General features: G+C 43.0%; 1 protein-coding gene and 2 long non-coding RNA genes across 7 annotated transcripts in view; 2 read left to right on the top strand and 1 right to left on the bottom strand.

The window, feature by feature from the left end:
• The window catches only part of LOC111259485 (solute carrier family 13 member 2), a 65,882-nt gene that overhangs the window by 42,814 nt on the left and 3,505 nt on the right, over positions 1–19,563 (bottom strand). For 4 of the 5 annotated variants that reach the window (XR_015310608.1, XR_015310611.1, XR_015310610.1 and 1 more), the window contains exons 5-6: positions 19,209–19,316; positions 18,018–18,917 (exon numbers count right to left, since the gene is read on the bottom strand). Coding sequence is in view for 1 of the 5 variants with exons in the window: in XM_022831553.2 (XP_022687288.2) it covers positions 18,528–18,917; positions 19,209–19,316 (498 nt within the window). In the remaining 4 variants the exon portion in view is untranslated. Of the gene's footprint in view, positions 1–16,916; positions 18,918–19,208; positions 19,317–19,563 lie in introns of those variants that run through there. The other variant, XM_022831553.2, reaches the window with a different exon arrangement.
• On the top strand, positions 4,795–11,763 carry LOC147753627 (uncharacterized). Its single transcript, XR_015310612.1, has 2 exons — positions 4,795–10,848; positions 11,574–11,763. It is a non-coding gene; the product is annotated as an uncharacterized LOC147753627 (long non-coding RNA).
• On the top strand, positions 16,841–19,028 carry LOC147753626 (uncharacterized). The gene is made up of 2 exons (XR_015310613.1): positions 16,841–16,918; positions 18,833–19,028. It is a non-coding gene; the product is annotated as an uncharacterized LOC147753626 (long non-coding RNA).

Here is a 19,563-nt window from a genome sequence, read left to right as displayed (position 1 = left end):
AATAATGGTCATACACAGATCAAAGGAGATGGAACCACATAGGTAATTAATTGTCACACGTTCCAGTGGTAACGAGGCAGACTGGGACAAGACGCGTGTTGAAGTCTGCGTTAAAACATTTTCACGGAAATACTTCTTACAAAAAAGTATCTTTACAGTAAAGGGGCAAAACCGGAGGGACACATATAGAAATTGGCAAGCTACGAGATCGAGTACGCAGGCCTCACGGCTTTTTTTCTGGTAATAAAGTAGCACAGAGGGCTCGTGAGCTAGGAACTGTGAGGCACTTCAAGCCGAAAGGCGGTCAAAAGAAGATATGTACTCGTTATATAATGTACTAAACAAGCCAGTCGTTTGGCGCCCTTCATGTAAGTAAACAATTAAGCTAACAACGGTTTATGTCATTTTGACTGACATTGTAATTCTATGTTCATTACGCTCTTGTCACAGACATACTTATCATGCAAATTCATTCAAACAATACCCTCACCTACGTCAATCAGACATTTTCCTTCATAAAATCCTCTACCTAACCTTTCATCCACTCCTCCTTTCTGTTCCTCAACGTCTTTGGAACCACCTGCAAGGACGAGCTGGTCTCGTCGTGTGTACCCTGTAATTTACGCTGGCGCCTACGACGCGCTCCTTAGACAACTAGACTCGTCTGTGAGCTGGAGTAGCCAAAAAAGAGTTGAAAGCTTTGAACGATGTACGCCATAATGTTCTCACTTGTCGTTTGACACGTAGCTGCATATCGGTCCTTTTTTTGGCAGGACAGTGTATTTCCGAGATGCGTCTATGTTGTGAAACGACAGAGTCGTAAGTACCGCGTCAGTAAGACAACGGGATAACATTCGATTACTCACCACGTGCTCACCCTCGACTCAAAAACGACTCGATGAAGACTAAGAATTTGCTAAAACTTTGAAGTGAAAGGGCTAGTTTTGCTTTTATTGGCGATCCGTGCTTTGCGTGCACTGGCGTTGCGAGAGGGCCGCTTGTAGGTAAAGGATTCCTGAAGCTAGTATAATGCCGCTGGACCACAACTGTGGCGTCCGTCCATAGATAAAAAAAACTTATGGGGATTGATGTGGACACCAATAGCAGACTGTATTTCTTGGTTAGTCTCTTTTCGAAACGCTCATTCAGTGGATCATCACTTTAATCAGACGATTCTCTGTCTCAGTCTATTAGATACTGATGGAGTTGATGCTTTAATATTTTTTTTTTGATAAATATACACAGCGCCACACATTGGTGAGAATATGATACACGCAAATGTTTTGGTGTCTCATTTTACAATTACGTTCAGTTGGTTTTATATGCGGCGTTCTTCGCGTTGAACGGCCGGTCTGTAGACCGTTACGCGCTACCTCAAAGGTTTCATGAAGTGAAATGCGTCTAGATGAGCGCAGATTCGTATCTACATACCCACATATATTTACGATTGACAGGCAAAGATGTAGCCGACTGCGCTATTTCTGGGCTGAATCGTATAAAAAATAATATCGAACAGAATGTCTACCTTACGACGATGGGGTGTATGCATGATTTGTAGACGATTACACTTCCATATTACTCTATATCTTTGCATGTAGCAGCGCAATACTATTTGCTGGAGAAGCTTGTCCTTGTTTTCAGCTATATTATCCATATAACTTCACTGTAGTTTCCACTTACTGATAAAAGTGATACGATGATTATAGATTTGCTATTGCATCAACTAGGAAAATAGTCTGGTGGAAAAATGCCTTTGGTTGATAATGAAAATGATAGCGTAAGGAAAAATCTCGAAGAAATAAAAAATTTGCGCGTTCATTATCAGTTATTTGGGGGATCGATGAGGATTCAATGGAGCCAAGTAGCCAGATGTGAGTCTATTCTTCAGGTTATATATTGCATTACTGCTTTGTGTAGTGTTAGTACGGTACTAGTTATTTAGACCGTTAGGTCTGAGGGGGCAAGACCTTCAAACGACCAATCCGCGCCATCCACGAATTAATTATTGCATGCCAACACGACTTAAGCATCTGATCACAAAATAGTATGCCTTATTCGATAAACGCCCTTGAGTCAAATTTCTTTTTTAACCAACTGTGCTATGACCATACCCCGCTCAGCGGTGGCTTACCAATGGGCATACGCCCGCGAAGCGGACTTTATGTACATCTGAACACAGTTTTTGCCTTCCTGTTAGAAAATATATGTGCATAGCCTGCCAAATAACCCATATTAGTTAGTACCTGTCTCAAAAAGCGAATTTAAAAAACTAACACAGTTATTGGAAAGATTGTTGTCATGCTTGTGCTGGACACATCTCTACGAAATTCTGATACTGCCGCATTTACTGATACTGCAAATGTACAGTTGGTAAGCTTTCCGTCACTCGTTCCATGCGCGGCGGTGGCAACGTGTCCGTCCGTATTCGTTCACGAATCCTCTGAAGTGAGTTTTTTTCGTGAATTTTTTCATATCTGATGGATGGGCAGCAGTTGTAAAACCCTGCTTGGGGCAACGACCCATTGAATGGACCGTTGTGGGAAACTAGTCCGAAAACCGAGAAAATTGTTACATGTTAATTGTAATACTTAAGGTTGTAACCAATTCGGTGTTTTCGGTGACACGAGCATAAACTTACCGGTTGCAGATAAGCAGTTTTCTTCAGGTGATTAACGTTCCGTGTAATTGACGAAAAAACGTCTGAAACGTGTTTAGGTCAGATGTTTTTGCCGCTTGAAGCATACGTCGTTGGAGTCGCCTCAACAATTATATAATCCCAGTACCTTCTCCAGGTCTTATCCTATTTTTGCGGCTATCCATTTTCCAGCAACCACCCCTAAAACCAATAGAAGCACTTCGAGAAAAAATTTACCCGATACAGATCATTTTAATCGATGTTTCAGTATTCTTGTCCGTGTTGATTGGTCACTGACAGAGGAGCATACGGATGTTGATTTCACACTAGAAATTCTAAACGATACTCACGATTTTGCTATTTTTACATTTATTTACAATTTTATACATTATAAATGGCCCATCGTTCGAACCTTTTCGGGGGAGCTCTATCTCTCAACGCATAGCTTCGACAAGTTGGGATGAAGATATGAAGACCCATGATGAGACCAGTCAACAACGCAAAGACACGTAATACAATATCGATCAGAATGAAATATCGATCAGATGTTGGCCACAACAGCTGCAACAGTGTTAGCGAGTCTGCAATGTTTGTTTTAGCGATAATTTCAGTTGCATGAGACAAATTCGCAAAAGGTTCCCAGACGCAGCCATCTTTGACACTGGAAGTGAACTATGTAGCTACGATACACTTGGCGTTTCTGCAAACGAACTATACTCTCTTAAAGCTTTTTGACACTAGCTCAGCAAACGAAGTAGCTCGTTCAATCCTGATGGGGCAATCATTTAATTAAGCTTAATGGCGAGGTGGTTTGGCTTGATATTTCGACAAGGATTACTATGATGAGCTAATTATTGCCTTAAATTACAGTCTAAGCCTGCATTGCTGTGTAATCTAGTTTTTAAACTAGAAACTTTTCCTACACACACTTCCACTTCTATAGGTCCTTTTTTTTGACTCGCTCATTATGTTCGCTACTGTGGTTGTGGGCGAGACATGTAAATATGGGATGAATGATGCAGTGTGATGCCATCCGGTTTATCAATGTCCGCTCGCACTTCAGGGGTTTTTAATGGGTTTGCAGTCATTATTGTATCTGTACTGTGTATTCAATGTACATGTCTAGAGCAAATCTCTCAAAAGATTCTCTTAGAAATTATCACAGGACGCCGTTAGCTCAATCATCTAAGCGCAGGGGCGACGTAATGAATTCCCCAAGTAATTAAATTTGAAACTCTATTACTCTCTATATTCATTCTATAGAAAGCCACAAGGAAATCTGCCCAGAATTACTAAAATTCATTAGGTACGGAGACAAGATTTCGTTGTTGCTATATGACAGTCATGTTACGTGAGACTGTCGTTCAATTCTCGTTTCGACTTCAGCCTTCAAACTGATACGGCCTTGGGGCTCGGTATGATTAAATAAAGATAGCTTATTTTAATTAAAATGATCGTAACGACATGCCCTAGTTTAGGACAACAGTGAGGACAAAAATGCAAATCTTCTCTTGACGCCTCAACGCTCAGCCCAACTCGTTGAACAATGGAGCCACTCTATTTATAAATAATCTAACACCGAGTTAAGACGCGATAGTGGTCAATTATAATCAACAAATAAAAAATCGATCTCCTTATATAAAGCTGATGTTTCATGCCTGTACAAATCATTGTTTTTCTCCAGCGACATCTATAATTATCGGTGAACAACTGAATAGGCAAAAAGTAAATGTTCGGAAAGAATAAGAACAAATAAGACTAGCTAGTAAATATCTACAATCCCATTGTAGCCAGTACCGTCCAGTGAATTAATCGTGGATTAATTGAAGCAAAAAAAAAAAAAAAGAACAGAATTGTTTTTTTCTTTTGGGTTCTTCGAGTAGCGTATCATAGATAACTTTTTATCGGATGCGCTACCTTATCCTCGCTGGTGCTTGATCACGCATAACTGATACATATAACAAAACGCCTATTTCAGTGTATAGAAGTTAATAGCTTAGCTAGATTCAGCTAACGTGTTCGAGATGCAGAAATAAGGATAAGTGATTTAAAAAAAATTAAGGTCATAGCATTATGCAGGATACAATTGCGAGTTAAGGGATTATCTCTCGTATACCAGAATATGCAGCCAACTTTCGTATATGATTTAGCTATGATACGATCACTATCAACGGCACACTGCTGGTAATAGTTTCCACATTGCGTCGCTAGTGGCTTCAGTCTATGACTAGATTGTGGCGGGAATATCAGCAAGATTGAATTCAATTCAAAGCAGAGCTATTAATTACACAGACAACCATTAAGGTTATCGTCATAGGCTCTCTGTCATCCCTGATAGTCTCAGTTCACCCCTTCATGCGCGACCAGAATCCACGTGATGGTGAAACAGTCTCGGCTGGCTAACAATAATAACTATTCTCTAAGCACTCGGATGGGCCTTGCGTAGTTACAACTCACTGGTCTCAAAGGGAAAAACAGAATAAAGGAAAGAAGGATGCTTGAACGGCAAGGAAGAACAAGCTAACTTTTCGGACGCGGCTGTCGCTGGCGTTGCAGGCAAGCGAGGCTGTAAACGGTCAAGCAACTGGCGACCGGAAACGACCAGCTTTCGGGCGCCTGCTGCATTGGAGCACCTGCTTTCGCGCCTGTTACTTGTTAACGGATACCGTTCTCTGGGAGCGGGTAACCTTTCGCCAGATCCTGGACTGGCGCTCGAGTAAGTGTCAAAGCAAAATTGCCAAGCCAACATATGCACACCGAGCTTACCGAGTTACAATTCTCTCTCCCTTTATTTTTCGCATGATGCTGGGTGGCCCAATTGACCGGCAGGCTGGTCGAGCAACGTCTCTCGGTGGTAACGCCATCGTCTTCAACAAGGCGAACGCTGCCCGCCCAAACGGCAGCTTCCAACCAAGGCTCAGGCGCTCTTGAGAATGTTATAGCGACACAGAAAACTAAGACGTAGCCCTCCGGGTCAGCTGCACAATTTGAATGCGACATTAGCACCAAAGATACTGGGAACCCTTTCGGGAGTGTTGGTACCAGTTTATCTTTAGCCTTTGTGGTCGCACTGATGGTGTCTCTGTGATCGAGTTCCTTAAATAGTGCGTGAGTCTTAGCTGAATGCTAGTGTGGTTCTAGGCAAGTGGCCGTACTGCTTGCTTGCTTGCTCGTCGTTCCTCTTTGGAACGGGCTGCCGCGAATGGCCTTCCATTCGTTCCTGGCCACCGTCGTCAACACCATCGTTATCGTTCTCGTCCTTTACCCAATCGCAGCCTTCGCTACGATAGCGTTCAACGCCTCCTGCTACAAGGCGCAGACGCCACCTTCTTCTTGTACTTCTCCGCAGCAGAACGGGTTCTTGCCTGACTGCAGCAGCCACAGTTGCCACAGCAGCAGCTCGCAGCTAAGTAGCTAGCGAGTTGGCGAGGAGCCGGGACGCGTTCTAGCGTGAACGGCGTGGACCACTTGGCAGCGCAGGAACGGTGCTGGTAAAGGCAGGTAACCAGCAGGGCTGCTGCAAGCTGGTTTACCTCGGCCGCCGCATTTAAGTACAGTCTCAGCAACGTTTGGTCGTTAAACGGGGGCCTTTGCTTGTCGCGGCCTGTGGCACGGCCGCTACCGTATCCTGTCTTGCTCTGTACGACCATGCCACACTACCCGAACCGGTCTGGAACCTTCGTTGGAGAAGATTTTCTGTTCTGGGCAAAAGAAGTGAGGAAGAAATAAAGTGGGAAAGGAACTCTCAAGAACGGCTGGATTTGTTAGCTGCGTTCGGGTGTTGTCGCGCTCGATTCAAATACTCCAGCTAGCGAAGTGTTTCAACGCAGTTTGAATTAGAACTTGCCTTCGGCGCGCCTCGCCTTGTCAGGACGACACTGCTAAATTTCAACTTGCTCTCCAAGAGGAATATAGCGATGAAGCCGTATTTGTTGATGACGGATTGCATCGCGTGTAAGAACAATGAATACAGTCAGTTGAAGTTGTTGGCTCACTGGGAATCAAGTGTGAGGGCCTTACAAGACGAAAAATAGGGTTACTGGAAATAACTGGGCAGGCTAACCCTGTCGTGCCGAGGACAGAAATGCATGGAATCTAATTAGGGGTATAAGATAGTGAGATAAAGAAACATGCTGCCTAGAGAAGTTTCTTAGAATGATGAAATATATGAGAACGCCCCATAAACACGTTTGAAGCACAGCGTATTGAAAGTTCACAGTATCGAACCTCTGTAGTCCAATTTAGAGTAGGTAAGGTTGAGGAAATATACGCTTTGAGTATAAAAAAAAACACAATTTGCTATTACAACGAATGGAACTTTGGCGAGGGCATACGTATACAGAATTATTAGGCAAAAGCGTCGCAATCGACAGGGCGTGTCTGAAGGGCAGGCGAAATCGACCGAGTCAAAATTAAGGTAGGGACTATGCACGAGACTGGTGATCGTTTCCTAGCAGTCCTTGCTTGACAGTGACCATTACCCCAGACTGTAAAGGGGCCTCAACGCAATTGGGTGCAATGGGGCGAATGGCTAGAATTTTCTCTTTCTTTCTGATCGAATCAAGTCCATACCTGATATAATTTGCCTCCATCTGCCGGTTTGATGGTTCTCACCAATATGCGTTTTCGACCTCTGTTCAATTTATTTGAATACCATCGTTTCTCCGAATGGTCCCCAATAGGATGGACCCTTTTCGATCTTTTAAGGTATTTCCGCTTCGTCTTCCACATATTTTAGCGCATGTTTAGCTGCTCGCTTAACAAAACTCTTCGAGCAGAATATAATTCTAGAGCTGAACACATTTCCAGTCAGCCCTTGTAGGAGACGGAAGTAGGCTTAAATACATTATGTGTTTTGACTTTCCTGAGGCGCTTTTAGCAGAAGGATTCAACTATTTAACGTTGTCATCGATGATAAAAACGCTTTTGTTTACATAGTAACTCCAGTTCATGCTCATCTAATGTTGATTTGTATTTGTCGATATCGTGTACGATCGATAAGTACAAATCTTGTTAGCTTGTTAACAAAGAAAAAAAATGTTGTTCTCGATTTCATAGGAAGACCCCCTTGAGCTACGACAGGCACTAACTCCTCGCGGATAAAATTCATTGTATCATTTAATACTGTTATATATTACTAACAATTCAAAGTGGTCCATGAAGGAAAAAGACCTCAAATAACATGAGCGTGCAATGTCTGTAGCTAAATTAACACTGATATACTATCGTATAAAATGTCAACCCCATTGTCATTCTAGGCCTCGTCTACTCTGACATTATCGGAAAATGAACGGAATTATCAGCAAACTAACGGATCGATGTATCCATGACCCTTAGGAGATGATGTCGCAACAAGAGTTCAGCAGTCGGCATGTGGTCTAACGTTGAATAGGGTCGACGAGCTTCGAACAATAACTACATACCGAGGCAACAATATTGCTGCAAAGTTTCTTCCTCTGTTTTTTGTTTGCAGTCTACACAAAAACATTATTATAGATTCCGCCGCGGCATTATACGATGAACAATTCCCTTACTGCTATTTGTACGATTCGATCCTATTGGCCGTGCAGGCGCATCAAAGAGCATGGAAACTGACTCGCCCCTCGTTATATACCGGCATCGCCATATGTCAGCCAACAAGCCAAGTTCTAACTAATAGCGGTGCATCAGTTCCTCGGTTGTAGGTGTCGGCTAAGGGCTTTAAAAGTGACTTCTTCAAAAATCCAAGAAACTTAAAATGTGTTCAAATGAGACGTCTCGGGACATCCGTTAGTAAACGATAAAATGTTGATGGTTTGGTAAAGCTCTTCTTTAGAAAGGTTATCAAGCTGGCTTAATTTCCTGTGCTGTCGTATTAGCATTTGTTTTTCGCCCTAGTGAGTAAGTAGACGTTTTAGCGGTACTTTTTACCTCATAAACGAAGCTATATTACATTTAGCACCGATAGCACAGTCGGAAAATGTCTACCCTGTGCCACATACATTAGTAAGTATCAGCAGAGCGTTGGCGCTTACCTGTTTCAACAATAGAGAAAAAAACAATATTTCCACTTTTCAACCAGATGGCGGGAACTTCTTTGGTTATTATCAAGTAAGTGATCGATCTGTAGCCATCCGTTCTTACATATACATATCATTATTTTTTGCGAGAGCGACAGCTAAAATAACACTTTTCATTTGGCCTGATTTACACTCTATTTCGTTTTGCAGGTAGACGACACACACATTGCCATCCCCGAAAACGAGTTTAACCAAATTGACCCATAGCCAATACTACCGCATACATAATATTGTACTCCCCGAAGCCAACTCAAGTGGAACGAACTTCGTTCGTCGATCGATTTCCTGCATTCAGTGTTCAGGTAGTCGTTCTCCTTCGCCCTGAAACTTGAAGCCTTCAAGCGTCCAAGTATCCTTGCCATGACTTGGGGCGTCCATTGCACCCCATCTACGTCTTTTACTGAGAAGCGTTCTCAGATCGCGCCCCCCTTATTTCCTCTGCGTTTTCTTCGTTCATTTAGCGTTCACTTGAATACTGGACATCACGATGGTCATTTCTCGCTCCCACTGTTGTTTCTTTCTGTCAAGGCCTTCAACCTTTCTTCCGAGTAAAACAAAGTGATTGGTGCCTAGTTCGTCCGTTGCAGAGCCGGTCGACTGCCCACCCGCTCCTGCGTCGTCTAATCAAAACGATGGCAATGACGTCGGCGTCAGAGACCGCTCAGACGTCTTTGCTTTGCTGCTTCTCTACAACAACAGCAACAGCATCTTGCACCTCGACCAAACGAAGACGATAGGCAACGCTGTCGACTACAGGCAACGACAGGGCAGGCAAAGGGGAGCCCTGGCAAAGGGGCCAGAGCTGCTTGTGGAGGCGCAAAGGAACCCATTGCTGGCAGCGGTGCCACCGTCGCCACCAATTCGCAGTACCTGTCTGCTACACGGCGCCGGCCTCCAGACGCCGATTTCGACTAAAACAAGCTGTGGGGACACATGCCAGACATACGGTGTTGGGAAAAGGGGGCAAATCGTGCTGGGAAGGGCGGACAGAGGCAAGGCAGGAGGCGAAGGGGGTACGTTGCGAGAAAAGGGGGCGCCACCTTTTCCTCAGCAACCTTCAGGATCTGGCTGACTCTCTGTCCATTGCCTACATTTACCACACGCCGACGTTGGCGACGGTGCATGGAACGGGTATGCTCTTAGTAGATTCTCACCACCACATTCTCCCCAAAGCTTCATGAAGGAACCCACTCTCTGTGTTTGCCGTTTCTTCCATTCCGCTGGGTTACCTGCTGATAGTACCCGTCTGCCAAGCAAACGGTGGTACTCGTCGCCATTGCTGCCTTTATTTGGCGGCTGGTCGTGTACCTATAGTGGTCGTGGGTGGTATGACGCTTCCTCTCGGGTGAATCGCTTTTTTTAGCGCCTTCCGCATCATTACGCCAAACCAGCAACGGCAGAGCACCGATGCCAGCAGCGACACCCTCGGCGCCACTTGCAGCAGCAGCAATGCACAGAAAGAGCGAGGACCTCAGCGTCACCGACAGCAGCAGCAGCAGCAGGAACAACCGTCGAAGCGCGCGAACCGACGACAGAAGTAGTCGTTGCGGCAGCCAGGCGAAGCTAGCGAAAAGTGGCAGGTGTCGCTACTGCAGTGCAAGGTGGCCGTAAACGCGAAGTTAGGCAGATCGAGGCTGAGGGCTGTTGGAGCTGGTTACTTCTACTGCTGCTGTTCCGACTGTTCAGAACTAGGGTTCTCGGTAAAGCTGCTGGCAGGACAAAACCCAGCACGAAGCCAACGAGAATGAGAAAGAACTGAAAGACCATTCGATGTGAGACCACTGGATGGCTGTGGCAATGATTATGACTGGCGGTGTGAGTAGAACGATCCTACACAGGGAAAAATCCTTGCCTTGGGGGGGGGGGGGGCTTTGGACGAATACGGAATGAAGATGAAGGCATGAGCATACGTCGTCGTCGGAAGCTGAACCAGCAGTGGTAGCAAATGCAAAATTCTACGGGGTAGCTTTTAGGGGGCGTCGGTGGGGCGCTGAACAGCTGCGGCGAAGAAACTGAGTCAACGTAGCAGCTAGCTACTTCGACGATAACGACGATCAGATGTAGTACTGCACCTGGCTTACTTTACATCGCTGCCGTCAACTGCGCTAAGCTCCATGTTTATGCCAATGTCCACGATATCCGCGCGTACATGAGGTAAGCAGAGCAGACCCATAAATCGGAATTGAGCTAGCATTGGCTATATCAATGTTGAGTCTAGCTTACACTTATTCCCTTCTTAACTCGTCTATTTTGAGCGAATTCCGCTTTTCCCATGGTCCCACGAGAGCTACTCGTCCACGCGTGGTACGAAATCTGTTGAAGCGACAGTCGAAGAGAGTGCAGTCATCGGCGTAGTTCCGTTTCCGTACCAACTGAAGCGCGAGGTATCTTTAGGCTCGCTGTCTGAGTATCTTTAACTTCAGGAAAATTCGTTCATCGGAGGAAAAGGAACCGTTTTCACAAAGGTTACTGCCGGGACATGTTCTAAACAGCGAGAGAAAAGCACACTGGGACCGTACGTGAAAGCGGTGTCATACGATGTTATCTTATTATCGAATAGACTGTTTTCAATGAAGGCTATGAGTAAACTAAGGCGTATACAAATCTGCCGAACGAAAATTGCACTGAATAATAAATCAACAGATAATTCAAGCTAGATAAAATAAACTTGCTAGTTAACACAGAAAACCATTTTATTTGTTTCGTATTTATTGAAAAATGTGACGTTCTATTCGGCAGCTGCAGCGGAAAAGTTTTCCACGACCTGTGTGACATTTTCAACCATCATATATCAACGTACAAAGCGCTACCAATTGGCTGTAGAGACTTTGGCATCATACTTCATACGTCTATATGATGAAAGATCTAATGTATTTCAGGAAATATACTTCACAGCTTTTGAGCAAATTTAACGCAAGACAGAGAACAACTTCAAATGCGCATTGTAAGAGCAAGATACTGCTAATTCTATTGCGGTCCGACGTATTTTCTGCTATAAAATCGTGTGATGTAGAATAAATGTTTCTAAATATGGCAGATAAATAAATTGCTAATTGGCAATAAAATGACTGACATTTTTTCTTCTTTAAACACATTGGTTAACATCAAAACTTGATAGACACAAACCTTTTCCAGCTTACTTCTTACTGCCTGTGAATGTACATAAAGTTTTCCATCTCTGTGTAGCAACCGTCGCCCAATCGTCTTTCGTGGAATAGAAGTAAGTACAAAGTGGCTCCCACTTATAGCCTGACATTACAGAAAAACGGTAATTACAATGGAAATATCCGCAGGTTCTGCCTGTGTATCCAGGTTTTAAAAAAATGTTCCCTATGCCATTCCAATGAGTACAGAATGTTTTCTTCGTTCACGCAAACTGAATGATATTTTGTTAGTACGTAATGTATCTTTTTCCTAAGATTAAACAGACTAATGTCGTTACTTTGGAGGAACTCACAAGCATTGCTTTTGGTAAGTATTTTTCTCACCTGACTAGACACAACTTTGAGTAAAAGTATGAAAGAAGTATAAGGCTGGAACCGAACATAATATGTATAGGCGGTCACTGGCCAGTACAGCCGGATTGTGGTTTTGAGTTTTACCTAGCCACAGTCGTACAATGATGACAGCTCAATACGTGCTTGTCATAATAGTGGCACGTTTTTAGGCATTACTTCTGATACCAGACGAAAGCCAGTTCTTTCTAGAACAAACCAAAAAACCCGTTATGGCGAGCAACAATAGCACTTCTTTTGAATTTTAGCGTATTAGTCAATTTTTACACCCGAAGCAACCTCCACGGATATTAAATAGTAGATTTTTATGCGAAGTTGACGGAATACATTATTGTCAGAGCTCACGCGACTTCTGAAAGGTCTGAGGATTACTTTCGCGCGGCAGACTACAAAATCCTCACTCATGCTCATATCTGAAAGGCTTCATAATTTAGCGAAGTAACTCAAAAGCCCTTTTTGTTACAAGCTTTAGAAAAAAGAATAAATAAGTAATTGAGACATTCAGACAAAACCCCAACGATTAGCTTATTTAAGTTTGCATTTTTTACTGTACGAAGCGCTGTTTATGCCAACTGATAAGCAAGTTGAACTTGCCGGCCTCAGTACGTATAGATCTATGTTCAGTCGATTGCCAACATCTTCAAACACTGATTAGCTTCGTAACTGATATTCGAATAATGTTCTTGGTCACATGAAAATTTACGTACACGTCTCTGCAGAGCGGATCAGTGGTGAGACCTTAAATAACAACACTGACCATCACCCGGCATTCTGCACGCTATGATCATCCATAGTCAGAAGCGAGGTTGTTTTTGGATCCTAAATATTCTTTGTTTGAGCCGGATTCTGCTCTCCGTACTCAACTCGAGTCGGTTTGAACCGGGCATAAACAATTGACGAACGTTTCGTCAATTGCTTATGCCCGGTTCAAGTCCTGCATCAATGACTGCCTCCTTGGAATACGTCCAGTCTCAAGTGTTTACAGGGTAACCCGAAGATTGGTTTATAGGCCGAATGATATTCATCATCCGAATAGTAATATGTTGTGCTTTTGCGAATTGAGTCCTGCGAGTATACACTGGCCGGCGTATACTTTGCCTATGACCTGGCTGATGAAAGGCTGACTTGAAAAGGGTACCTTGCTCATATAATTACACATGATTATATTAGCGACATCCGGTTGATAATGCACGTTACGGTGCGCTGAGTGATGCTGCACACATAGCTAAATCGAGAGGTTCGCTACTGAAAGTGTCAAAATGCTTTATCAAGCAATTCAGCCAAGCTCAATGGGTTAGTCGCTTTACTTTGTATAGCACTCAGGCGTTTCGGGCTCGTTTTTGGGCTAATATGTAACAGGACTGACTTTTTGCTTAAAACGTGTTCAGCATGTTATATTTTCAGTGAATTTTCCTCAATGCCGTTCAAGTCTTTCCAGTCTTGATCCATACAAGAGCTCTACTCCGCGCACCTGACGCACCCTAGTAGATCATTTCTTAAGCCTAAAATTTTGTATGTTATCGTGACTTAGGGAAAACATATTTAAAAATTGTGTACCACTGTAAATAAATTGTTAACTTTACAGCTAAAAACTATTCGGGACGTTGTCTGCGACTCATCATAATCTGCATATAGAACTTTCTAGCTTTGTTTAGAATATGTTTTTCTTCTAATTATGCATCCTTCGTTAAACTCATTCGGCATATTTATCTTTGCATGGATTTCTGGATCCAAATATACAAATGCACTTCCGCTTCCAAGTCTCTTAATACGCTCTTAGAAATTTCGATACGGCATTATCTGATTAGGCAGGTTAAAAAAACGCTCATAGGCTCTCATTAGGGTAAGGCAGAAGGTTGTTCGCCAGGTAATAGCAGTTTTTTTACTATGTTCTATACTTTCTTTTATATTTTACTTGACAGTAAGTGCTCTTTCTTCCACAGGCCGGCTGTGGTTTCGTTGTATTATACGTAGAGTATTTTTCTCAGATTCTGGCTTTAAAAGTAGATGTTTTCCATGGGAAAGATGCATTTTCGACCCCTTACTATACTTCGTTCTTCGCAGACGACGACAACAACGTATCGAAGCAGTTAAGATGGTTTGTGCTGTATCGGGACTATCCGCAGAGATGGACCGGGCGGATGTACCTCATTTCTCTGGTCAACTGCCTAAAGACAATAAGGATTTTGAATGGCAAACAACTCCTCAATTGGCCAACAAGCTTAATGAAAAACGCCAACATATTTTGAACTGCTTAACAGATTTCATGACAGGTACATCTTTTAGTTACCTTTCAAGTTACTCTACCTAGAATTACTAAGGTGCTCTTATTTTTATTATTAGTAGCACAGTATTGTTAGAAAAATCTTTCATGTTCTAAACAAGTGCCATATACGAAATTTTAGGCGCCATAGAATACCAGCTTATTCAAATTGATACGACCCCTAGCGGCTTGTTTGCTCGAATGTTAAGCCTTTAAAAGAGAACTATTATGTACTTTAGACAGGATTGACACGTTTATCCTTTATATTTATCAGACACACGATTACGAGATACCCTGTATACAGACCCGATTGTTTGGTTTACGTGAAACACATGGCATTCGTTAACGTCAATACTACGAAGGCAATCTTTAGAATTGTCGAAACAATAAACGGTTAAATAAGGTCTAGTAAACTTCTAATAGATGTCAACAGTACCTAACTCGCCCACAGTAGATTAGTATTGATCGCGTTTTTAAAACGTGTTGTCGTCGTAGTAATCGGCGTTTCCAGTAGACGTCACTCCATCGTCTAATGTACGTATGGACATTGCAAACTACGTACACTGAAAGGTGTGAAATAAATGTATATCGAGTAGTCTAACCCTTTAAACGATGAAAGGAAAGAGGAAAATCAATTCAGCGAAATCTTTTGAACTTTATAATTGAGAGTGATAATATATCTTCAGTAAATGTAGCGTTAAGCAGCACTGGCCGTCTGCATAGAGCAACATAAAGTTGAATAGGCTAGGCAACGGGTTCGATATTATTTTGTTCGATCGATGAGATCCTCTTTTTTATTAGCTCAAATCCCATTTTGCTTGAGTCTAATGTATCTGTAGCACCGGTACGCTTCGTTTACCCCCCTCACCCCCCCCCCCCTGCTCCTGTGAGCGTGCCTATAAATCTACTGAGGCTAACAATCATTGAGACAGAAGACCAGGCCCCTCCATAAACAATCAAACGCCTATCTTCTTCGTTTTCTGGCTGCAGAGATCAGTCAATGAATAACTCTTGAATAAGCAACTCGTTGGTAACCCATTCAGTTTATAGCTTGTACTGCTCAATTTACTACTGAGTGCTCTAAAGTGTTAAGCGCGTTTCACTATCCGATTATATAGCATTGGTGAGTTTGGACCTATACATAGACGGCTCCACATTATCACTTTAATCATTATATACGGATCCGGAAATCAGCATAAGAGGGTATAATGTTAGGTTATATGTAGCATGCAAGCAGTTCGGCCAGTGCACAGTATTGCACTAGGCAGACCGGCACAGTGCTACGTGGCTGAAGGAGAGATGGACGGGGAAAGAGGATGGAAGAGTCAGATTCGGGCAAAGCGACTCGCTTTCAGTCCGTTCTGCCCAACCTACTACTGCTACATCGCTTGGCTCTTTGCCGTGTATATGTATACTTGCGGACGGTATAAGCTAAACCTATGGTCTTCGTTCGATCGAACCAAGCCTTCTGCTGTTGCTGCCGCTGATGGCGGTAACGTTGTCTAGCTAGAGCTAAGCCCACGTTACGGAGCTATGCTGTGGCGCATAATTGGCTCTGCTTGCCAGGTGCGGATATGAATGAAAAGAATTAACAGTGGGTTAATTCTCGGCCTGAACTGCCCGGCTTGCAGACGATGAAAGCTTCCTGTTCATCGAACAGGAGTATTAGTAGCTGGGCGCAGTGGCCTGGTGCTGCAGCATTCGACCGGAGCTAGGGGGAGCTGTTAACTCGTCTTTAAACGTTTACTGTTCCCGGACGAGGGCCGAAGGATCAGGAACATGGGAAGACACAAGAATCACGGGGTCGTTGATTCCGCCACTGCTTCGTCAACCGGTTAAGCGGCTCGAGTCCCCAAATCCTCCGGCAGCCATCTCCCATCAACTACCGTGATCCCACGCAACCGCTCAACTCTGCCCTCCCAATTTGCTAGTAACATCTATCCACTAGCGATGCACGATCCGGCACCAGCGCTCGGAACGATAGAAGCAACAAGACAAGGCGACCTGAAACCCAAATACGTCCCATATCTCGAGTCTCCCCGTTTCTTCCACCTATCACCGATCTGACAAGCACCCGATACTGCGGTACAGGCGATAGATTCTGATTGAATAATCACAGTACTCTACTCAAGTTAAATACTATTAAAGTTATTCACGTTCAAAAGTAAAAAAGTGATAGATGCATCTGCCACACAAGTAACGGTAGCGGTAGGTAACAGCGAGCCGCTGTCGTCACGATTTCCGTGTTCGTCTTTAATTGCGAGCGAGTAAACATTCGTCTTAAACATATAATTTATTTAAAACATTTAACGTGTTGATTATCGACAACAACAAAACGTATCGCAGCATATGATTATCAATCCGTTAAGTACTTCTAAAGACTCAGTAAAAGTGACCAGGCTGCTGGTTTTGTTGTTTAATACCAAGGTCTTCATGAATTCTACATGTAAGTTCTTCAATTAATTTTAAATAGCTAGAATACGAGCTGTGTAACACAATTTAAAGGGTTGCAGGGATATTTCGTTACGCCTGTTTCTTGAAAGTACGCTAGAACTTCTAGATTACTGTGACAATGTAGGATCTCTGGTGTGCTGTCTGCCGTTTACTGCCGAAGTTAAGCGGATAGGTAGGACATCAGAGTCGGCAACTGTGAAATCTAAGTTTAGGATGTAATGTTTTTCTAATTATTTGAGTGATTAACATAGTTGTACTGCGCAGTTCCGCTTAATCACCATGGGCTATTTTTTACGGGCATCAGATTAAACCTTTGGCGAAGCTAGGATTGAGAGATTCCAATTCTGTATTAAGACATATTAGAACATTCACTACATCAACAAATATTCATAAAACAATTTACTACCTGTTTACGTCTCCGGGTGAAGCAGAGTGAGAGTCGCTGGGTAACGATATGTAAATGATACAAAATATATGTCAGACTGTTTTGCAGTGAAAAGGATAAATTTAATTATAGACAATGTAAATGAATGCGCGGCATCCGGGTCTGCGTAATCCAGTGGAAAAAGACACTCACGTATTTTAATAAAGACGCTAAATTTCTGTGTATTTTTCGGATCAGCTCAATCATTCTTCTCTTATTTTTTTGTTATCCTTTCATTTGTCTAAAGGCTTAGCGTTTCGTAGCTTTTCCCTTTGTCGCGGAAAGAGTTTTCACAATATTCAACACAACTGACATTTCGTTATCATCTACAAATCGCGCCTAACGAATCAGGCCGCAGCACCGATACTCTATGGAGTGTGCGCTTAATTATTTACCACCCCCGTTCAAACATTTACTGAAACTACCCCCGAAACGACACGTAGTATCGACAAAGCGGTAACATCCTGCGTATTTACCGATTTGGCTGCCAACTTCGAGCACGACGCCTCGTAGATTACTATGCAACACAACGGCAGATGCAAACAATCGCCAACATAGTAAGCGATGGTACAACGTAGAAAATCAAATCGTTAGCTAGCGCTACCTAAGAGTTACGCTAGCTTTTTTGAGTAGGAAAATAGTGTATTGTAGAGTTTGCAGGACAAACCTGATAATAATAGACCAACTGAGCCTTGTCCGCTTCACAGGTTACTGTCTTGGCTCGCTTGTCAGCTCTGTATAGCTTTCGAATATGACAACAGTAGTAACTTTAAGTACGTGAAATGAAGTTATTTCCGACTCGCTCTGCTTTTGAGAGCAACGATGGGTTCGATAATGCATCAAACAATGTGCAAAAATAGTACTCAACACTTCCTTACTTTGATGCTATATCTCATGTTTATACGTCTCGCCATAATCTAATTTGGTGTATCACGTTTAATCGGCAACTAAGTATTTTAATATTACCACACAAAGGAATAATTGTTTAACCTTATGCTTAGATCAACAACATCATTTTATGTATAATTTTGTAAAACTGCACAAACACAGATTTGTTTTCCATTCTGCATTTCTAGAACAGCCGATTGCTTGCACCCTGCCGATAATCCCAACTTTGCTTACTTCCATTTACGAAATTATGCAGACGACCGTTCACGCCATCCATTTAGCCGCTGATTTAGCGGTCGAAATCGATACTGCTTAGATCGTTGACGTTGAAAATTAGTGGAACGATGACCAACGTAAATATCATTAGAGTTGTCAGACAGAGCAGCTTCATAATTAAACCTGATCGTGCCTGAAGTTTCGGCGTAAGAAGGAAAATTACAGACATACATCCAGTCGTTTGTTGTTCTGCTACTAGGTACGCTTTGACTTGTATCCGGCGCTGTGTAGCTACATTATAAGAATAATTATTCTTGACGCCAACCATTTCGTATGTCGTCATTCCGGAACTATCGGCAATAATCGCATTGGGCGCAGTGGCCACCGAAAACACGGACGCGTCCGAGCAGCAGAAGGCTACGGGCAGTAGTATCAATAGGGAATGGGCACCCGCGTTCCTTAACTGCACGGTCGAATGCAAATGGATGCATAAATGAAAAAAAAACGATAACACAAGTTAGACTGCTTTCAGACTCCCGCTTCTAATAAAGTAGTATTTTACCTAATTTACAAACTGTAGTTTTTTTTTACAAGCAAAATTGTAGTTTACCAAGAAGCCATAACGCACGCATGTGGGATTTTTGCTTTATCTCACTAGACGAACTTGAGGAATCAACGCTATTAAGTGATTAAAAGCTTTTAGTACAATTTCATCCGGCAGTAAAACGGAGCAGGTTGGTGTGTTTAAGGCCACCTTTGTGAGGCACATAGCCGTGAGTAACACGAGGAAGGCCAAAGGCACCGGTGGTATATCTTGTAGCCAACCCATTTGGTCACCTATCCATGTTGATAGGCTAGAGACCTAAAAATGCAAAAAAAAACAATCAGCGAAGATCCATAAAAATATGTACAATTTCACCTATAGAAAGTTAGCAGATTCGTCCAGCATATTACTACTCAACACAGCAGCTGATCCTCAGTGGGCAACGTAGGTCCAACACTGGGCGTTACAGCAGTCTATTTGATGGGAAATCCATCTTGAAACCTTATTCTGTTGCAACAAGTTAAAGGCACTCACGAAAAAAAAGCGCTGTCTTTTTTGGCAGAGA

This window comes from Varroa jacobsoni, unplaced genomic scaffold (assembly GCF_002532875.2).
Source record: "Varroa jacobsoni isolate VJ856 unplaced genomic scaffold, vjacob_1.0 scaffold_338, whole genome shotgun sequence".
Classification (NCBI taxonomy): domain Eukaryota; kingdom Metazoa; phylum Arthropoda; class Arachnida; order Mesostigmata; family Varroidae; genus Varroa; species Varroa jacobsoni.
The sequence above is the reverse complement of the archived record's forward strand: the minus strand, read 5'-3'. Positions and strand labels throughout refer to the sequence as shown.